The sequence below is a fragment of the Phaethon lepturus genome, unplaced genomic scaffold (genome assembly GCF_000687285.1).
Source record: "Phaethon lepturus isolate BGI_N335 unplaced genomic scaffold, ASM68728v1 scaffold53707, whole genome shotgun sequence".
NCBI lineage: Eukaryota > Metazoa > Chordata > Aves > Phaethontiformes > Phaethontidae > Phaethon > Phaethon lepturus.
Genome location: NW_010550804.1, coordinates 10042 through 17113, shown reverse-complemented (window position 1 = coordinate 17113; position 7072 = coordinate 10042). Strand labels below are relative to the sequence as shown.

The 7072-nt window shown below is 39.2% G+C and overlaps 1 protein-coding gene across 1 annotated transcript in view; it reads left to right on the top strand.

Annotated features, from left to right (window-relative positions):
• The window catches only part of LOC104623527 (cytoplasmic polyadenylation element-binding protein 4-like), an 11146-nt gene extending 4574 nt beyond the window's left edge, over positions 1-6572 (top strand). Inside the window, exons 4-8 of the mRNA XM_010290646.1 lie at positions 87-176; positions 806-924; positions 1843-1957; positions 2168-2349; positions 5755-6572. Coding sequence (XP_010288948.1) covers positions 87-176; positions 806-924; positions 1843-1957; positions 2168-2349; positions 5755-5982 — 734 coding nt within the window. The 3' untranslated portion in view covers positions 5983-6572. The remainder of the gene's footprint in view (positions 1-86; positions 177-805; positions 925-1842; positions 1958-2167; positions 2350-5754) is intronic.
• Positions 6573-7072: the final 500 nt, after the last annotated feature.

Genomic DNA, 7072 nt, shown 5'->3' with positions numbered 1-7072 from the left:
GCTGAACCTTTAGGGTCACAGAATGTTTGTCGTCCATTCAATTTATTTTAATTTCAGTTTGTGCCTTTTCCCTTCTGTCTTTCCAGATGAGATCACTGCTAGTTTTCGTCGCTTTGGACCTTTGATTGTAGACTGGCCACACAAGGCAGAGAGCAAATCTTATTTTCCTCCTAAAGGTAAACGTCTGATAACCAATAACATATGAGCATTTTAGAATACTTTTTCTTGATAAGACTCCATTTTAGACAAGATTTTTGTGACAATGACTCAGTGTTGAGGGGGGAAAAAAGTTGAATCCTTGGGATTGTTTCAAACTGATGGAATGTAGAATGTGGCTTTGCAGTTATTCTGCATAGAAGAATTCTTCCTTAACTTCCTGTTTTTACTTTATTCCATTTTCCTTTTTATCCCCCTTTTGTTCCCTATTTTTGTAATAATAGTCAAGACGAGTCTTCTTAAAGGGACTAAATGCCCCCCACAGAAGCTGGGAAGGATTTGTACCTTATATTAACAACTATTCTGGCAGGTTTGCCTCTAGAGCTGCGGCTTTTGTTCATACTGCTGGCTTCTCCTTTTCAAAGGAAACGGAGAGAGAGTGTGCTGATCAGCAAGCTCCCTGGTTTCCTTCATGTCTGCAGACATCTTATAGGAGGCTGGGTTGGAAACGTGTGAGAGAGAGTCTTGAAGTTTGTCCCTTACTGTATGGGTAGCATGATGACAGGGTGCCAAGCGTAATTCTGGGTTAAATTATTATCCTATAGGCAAATAGACAAAAGAAATTATGTGTTTGTTTTGCCTTTTGTAGGATATGCATTTTTGCTGTTTCAAGATGAAAGCTCTGTACAGGCACTGATTGATGCATGTATTGAAGAAGATGGAAAGCTCTATCTTTGTGTTTCCAGCCCCACTATCAAAGACAAACCAGTAGGTAGAATTGTCAGGGTCTGCACAATTCCTGTATGATAACCAGAAGTTGTTCTCTTCAGAAGCTCTTTTCTTTTTTTCTGTCTTCAGAGTGCTCATATTTAAATTTCTTTAAGGTGTCAAATTAAGTTCTTAAAGAGAAGACCAACTTAACTTATTTTTAAACTAGACATTATGAAGTTTTTTAGTCTAGTTACAATTCATATTTTTGTTAGAAAAAAGTTTGCTAAATTTCACCACTACTGATGCAATAAATAGATTTCCAGACAGGTGTTTTATGCTTCTTATTGAATAAAATGTAGAATTCATATTGTCTGAGTGTTGCATGTATGTTTTGAGAGAGACAAATTAAACTAAAAAAACAACAACATGGGATTGAACTGTAAATTATTAGTACAAATGGTTTTGGGGCTGATGCAAGTCTGTTAAGAGTTGGAAAAACTTCTGCTGTATTCCTGTACTTCAAATTTGGCCAGCTGTAGGCAAATATAAAGCAGCTAGTTTTGCATAGTAAACAAACATGCAGCATTGCACACTGGAGCCTGTTGCATTGAGATAACGCTAGTCTAGTGCTTACGCTTGGCTAGAACAACACGAATAGCGTAGATACGTATGCACCGATGTGGTTCGTACAGCACAGTTCAGTCACGATTAAATAAACGTGTAAGTAGAGGGTGAGTTTTTTCCCAGAAATTTGGGTAACAAGGAAGTGGTGAAATTTAGCATGATCGAGTGGTCTGTCTTAACGGAGCTTATTACAATTTCATTTTGAGAAATGATTGCTGAACGAGTAGAAAACAAGTTTAGAAAGTAGAGCCATTTAAGAGGTCATCGTCTTTGTAGGGTACTGTTTTAATTTATATTACTGAGATACTTTGAATTGTGAATGGTTAAAAAAAAAAGGCTTTTTGTCCATAGGTTCAGATCCGGCCTTGGAACCTTAGTGATAGTGATTTTGTTATGGATGGTTCACAGCCTCTTGACCCACGAAAAACCATTTTTGTTGGTGGTGTTCCTCGGCCTTTACGAGCAGGTACACTGCGTGTTCCGCAGCGCTGGGCATGTTGAATATGCAATCTAATTTGGGGAGCAATGGGGGAAACAAGTTATTTCAGCAAGGGAAGTATTAAGTGTTCTTGACACTTATAGTGGGGGACATGAATACAAATGGACTGTTCCATTTGATGCTTTTAGAAAAAATCACCAAGTCTACACTACTGTTCTGTTTTCCTTTCCTCTTTAGTGGAACTTGCAATGATAATGGATCGGCTGTACGGAGGGGTGTGCTATGCTGGAATTGACACAGACCCTGAGCTGAAGTACCCAAAAGGAGCTGGGCGGGTTGCATTTTCTAATCAACAGAGTTACATAGCTGCTATCAGTGCTCGCTTTGTTCAGCTGCAGCATGGAGAGATAGATAAACGGGTAAGTCTTCAAGCGTGTTCTATTTTTGTTCAGTGCTTTCTCTAGAAATGCTTTTCCATGTAAGTGTGTGTCATTATGAAGACTGTAAATGTTATATCAGATTAATTGCATATTCAGGGCTAGGTGTGCCACTTAGATACAACACAGAATAAAAATGAAGGAGTGGTACAGAGCTGTTAGTTCTGGAACGTGGGAGGCAACTGTGAAGCAGACTTTCTCAAATTGCTTAGCATAATGGGAAGCATGTCAGCTGCCTTGCCCTTTTATAAGAATATTGCACTTGTCGTATACTCCCACTGCAAGTATTTGCACTTGTAGTGTTTGTACAGTGTCAGGGAGTAAGGTATCTGCCAGGGATGGAGCAGTTCTTACTCCTGTTCTGTATCATTTGAGAGAGTGGGCAGAATCTGGCCCTAGTGTTACACATTGTGTGCTGGGTGTTCCTAAAGAGCATCATAGTAATGCATTGTAAACTCGTTAGTGTGCATTACAGCCTCACAGTCATCCTCCACAGCTTATGTAAAGGCTGTGTCTGGTTATTTTATTCCTTGATTATTATAAATTAAAGTAATATGCCAAATGGATCTGCAGTTTGCTTGCCTCTGCCCTCTCATCTATATAAAATGTGACTTTGCCAATTACAGTCATCATTGGGCCACAATTTTGAGAAAGTGGGATCCTTATATCTACCATTCTAATTCATGCTTTGTCTCTGGATTTTTCCTACATGACTGTCATCATTGATATTAATTACTACAAAGGAAACCCCTCAAACTTGGTTGATTAACTGATTATCATTTCACTTCTGCTTTGGCTATAAAGTTTGAGTAGAAGAATTGTAACAACAATTTGACTGTGGGCCTGAGAATTGGAATGTCTTTGTTCTAATCTTGGCTCTGAAATAAGTTCTGTACAGCTTTGAACAAATAATTTGGGCCGCCCTTGTGCAACTTCTGCTTGCATAAGCAGAGACTTGGGTGAATAGGTCCATTGAAGCTGGTGGGACTACGAATTTAAGTAAGTACTTGTGAACTCTAGCAAAGATTTTGCAATCTATTTCCCCTTCCTACTCTCCTCCCACTCTTCATTTCCCCATTTTGTGTGTAGTTCAGAAGAAATGCGGGGAGATAAGTGCTCAGAGGGTTCATTATAAGAGGGGTTGGGCGCATGAAAGAGATAAAAGTACAAGAGTACAACAAAAACACTACTTTTTATTAATAAGGTCCTATTTATTAATAATTTCTTCTAATAAAGTTTTTCTGTAAAAATAAAATTGGTAACAAGAAGGGATTTCCTGTAAAATTAGGCAAGGAGGTGCTGCTAAAGGGTGTGCCCTTCAAAGAGATAATGCAAATTAGATGCTCAGTGGCCTGCAGTACCCACCACTGCAGAGCTGCTGATGGGTGCTGCCACCCTAAGTGTGCCTGATGAAGTTGTTGTAATTTAAGCTATTTCTCTGTATCTGGGAAGCCTCACCATACCCAGCACAAGTAACAATTGCAGGCCACATTTGGCACGTGCACTTCAGCACACACTGAATAAATGTGCTGAGGACTCTGACTAGTATCTATGGGTTGTAAACTTGTACAGAAACCAGTGCTGCATTAACAGGCTAAAGCAAGCAGAGGTATAATTACTTGTGCTGTAGTTTGGCCTCTGAATATGTCTGAGTAGACATAATAGAGCAGCAGAATCGCCCCATTAAGGAGGCATGCCGAGCATATTGTAGGTTCTCCTCATAGCACTTCTAGATGATGCTCATCAGTGAATACCCAACCTCAAACTACATAGCAAACTAGGTGATGAAGGGAGAATGTGGTGCTAGGAGTATTTGTCTGCCTCTGCTCTTTTACAAATTCATACTTCTGAGTTGGCATGGAGGGGTGTTTGAGAAATGGAATTCTAGCAGTGGAAGAGGAGAAAAACTGACGCCAAAAAAAAGGCTGCTGTACTATCTCCAAGTAGTTTATGTGGACTATGAGCACAAATGGCATCAAACCACTGCGGTGCCCCGTCTGTACTGTGATAAAACTGGGTAAGTTTAAAAACATAGGAGCTTGTGAATGTCCTTATTTGGATGAGCTGGCATACGTCTGAGATTTGTGAGATGTAGAAAGGAGCATCGGTAAGCCCAATGCAGAGGTAACAAACAGGTTAACAGTAGACACACTAGTCACAGTCAGGATATTTGGAAATGTTTGTGAAAACACCTAATTAAATGAGCTTCAGAGAAGGCTCACAAGCGCTTATAGAACAGGAACTTGTACCTATACTTTTTTAATGTGAAGTTTTGCATTGCACTTCTGGTATGTCACATGGACCTTTCACAGTTCTGTAGGTGAAGGAATGGGAGTGGAGGCGATTACTAGTTCTGAGGTGGAACTGAGCCTTTAGGGGATAGCAGTGCTGCAGTTGTGATTTAAACATGTAGGCATGTCTAAACGAGATGTGCTCTAGCCAGCTTGGTTGGATACTGAGAGCAGCAAGCTTTGCCTTGCTGTCACAGAGAAAGCGCTCTGCAGAGCTACGAGCAGGATTTTGTAGCCCGCAGTATAGCAGACTTGGTTTTGGTATCCAAATGCCTAGATGAAAACCTAGTAGTCTGCAGGTGTTTCAGTGTGGATTGGTCCTTGGAGCACCAGCTGGTAAGTTCCTGTGAGTCATTATCAGCTAAGAACTTGAAGAAATTTTTCTTTTCCTTTCTTGTCTGCTGTACTGAATTACTGCTCGTCATCTGGCCCTTAATGCCAACAGCACAGGTGGCCATCAGTTCCATTTTAAGCTTCTCATTTGATCCCAACAAGGTTAGTTGCCTTTTGCTGAGAGGACTAAGCCACAGACAAAGAAAACAGAAATGTGCTGGGTTTTGAAGATAATAAATGACATTTTTTGAAGTTGGAAATTTAGACATTGAAATTTGCAGACCATGTGCACATTTAATCTGCTTTTAGTGTTCTGTAAACAATTTACATTCCTATTTACTCCTGCCTGAAATGGTAGGAGCTTATTTGTGCATTACCATACTTAAAAATAGACCCCCAGAATTCTCCACGGTTTTGATGCGAATCTGCGTATCAGTTCGGCAGCGATGGGTTTATTGGTCCTTTCCGTAAATCAGTGACAGCATGCATGATACTGATGGTCAGCATTGGTTTCTGGGGTTTTTTTTAAAGGATCAAGGAGAACAGTGCGAGCAGGATTGTTCTCAAGTTAAGTGCCCATAATTTTGGCTATTTAATGGCTATGATCAAGGATAATGAAGGGGAAAATCCTTGAGTGTAGTGTTCCCTACTACAGAACTGTGATCACAATCCTGCTAGAACACAGATAGTAAATAGTGTGGAATTGTCATTATCTACATTGTTATTAAGAACTGTAAACTTTCTTCTCATTTTCTGAATACAGGTGGAAGTTAAGCCATATGTCTTGGATGATCAGCTTTGTGATGAATGTCAGGGGGCCCGTTGCGGTGGAAAATTTGCTCCATTTTTCTGTGCTAATGTTACCTGTCTGCAGTATTACTGTGAATATTGCTGGGCTGCTATCCATTCACGCGCTGGCAGGGAATTCCACAAGCCCCTGGTGAAGGAGGGAGGAGATCGCCCAAGACATATTTCATTCCGCTGGAACTAAATGATCACTGCAGTGCTCATATGCAGGCCCTCAAATTAAGTGCACTCTTCTGTTATCCTGATTGTCCCCACCCCACCCTACCCTTTCTCTTATTCAAGATAGCATGTCCTTTTGTAGTAGTCTGTAATTTAACAATAGTATAATGAAAGAATGACCTATAATATGGGTATTTTGTAGAATCTTGTCATTGAAAACTGTATTGGGAACTCCTTTTCGTATTGATAACATGTTGCAAGTGAGTGGCATTCTCTTGTCCTTACTACCGAGAGAACATTTAATTTCATGCAACATTTTCTTAGAGGAGAGAAAAATATTAAGAAAAGAGAATTGAAACAATAGAGTATTTTGGGTTTTTAATTAAATTATTGTTATAAAGAACATAAGAATACTTTTATTAAAATAACTGTGTAACAATAACACTATCAGTCTGTTCTGACACTTTTCCCCCAGGAAAGCCTGTTTTTGCCTCTCTTTTTGTTTAGAGTTCAGATTTTTCCAGCAACAGATGAAGTTAGCATTTACCTACCAACAGGAAAGAGCATGTTTAAAGCAACAAAAATGCATGATCAAAGTTGAAGCAGCATTATAATAATGATCTTTTTTAAAAAAAAAAAAAAAATCTGTTAAGGGTTTTGAGGCTGAAATTTTAGCTTGGTATGTATCTGACCGTGCCTCTGAGTACCACCCACATCCAAATTAATAATGAGATAGGCAGAGCTTACTATATTTTCATCAAAATGGTTACGTTTTAAGAATTCCTGAATGTAAAAGTTGAGTAAAGTTACTACTGAGGGGGGAGTGCACTTTTTTTTTCCTTTAAGAGAACTCAATTGTCTGGTTACAGCCCTAGAAATCCTACCAAAGCTAGAGTAATGACAACTAGTTAACTGGCATTTCCTCTCCTGAAGGATAAATATATAGATTTTATTTTTGATGGCTATATATAACTCTATATCCTAATATACTAACATTCATCAGGTGCCAGCCTTTGCTCTCCATTTTGACATGAAAAAGTAGAAAACCTAAAGATACCTCAAGGATATCACTGATTTTTTCTGAAGTTTTGAAATTCCATTGTGTCACACAAACT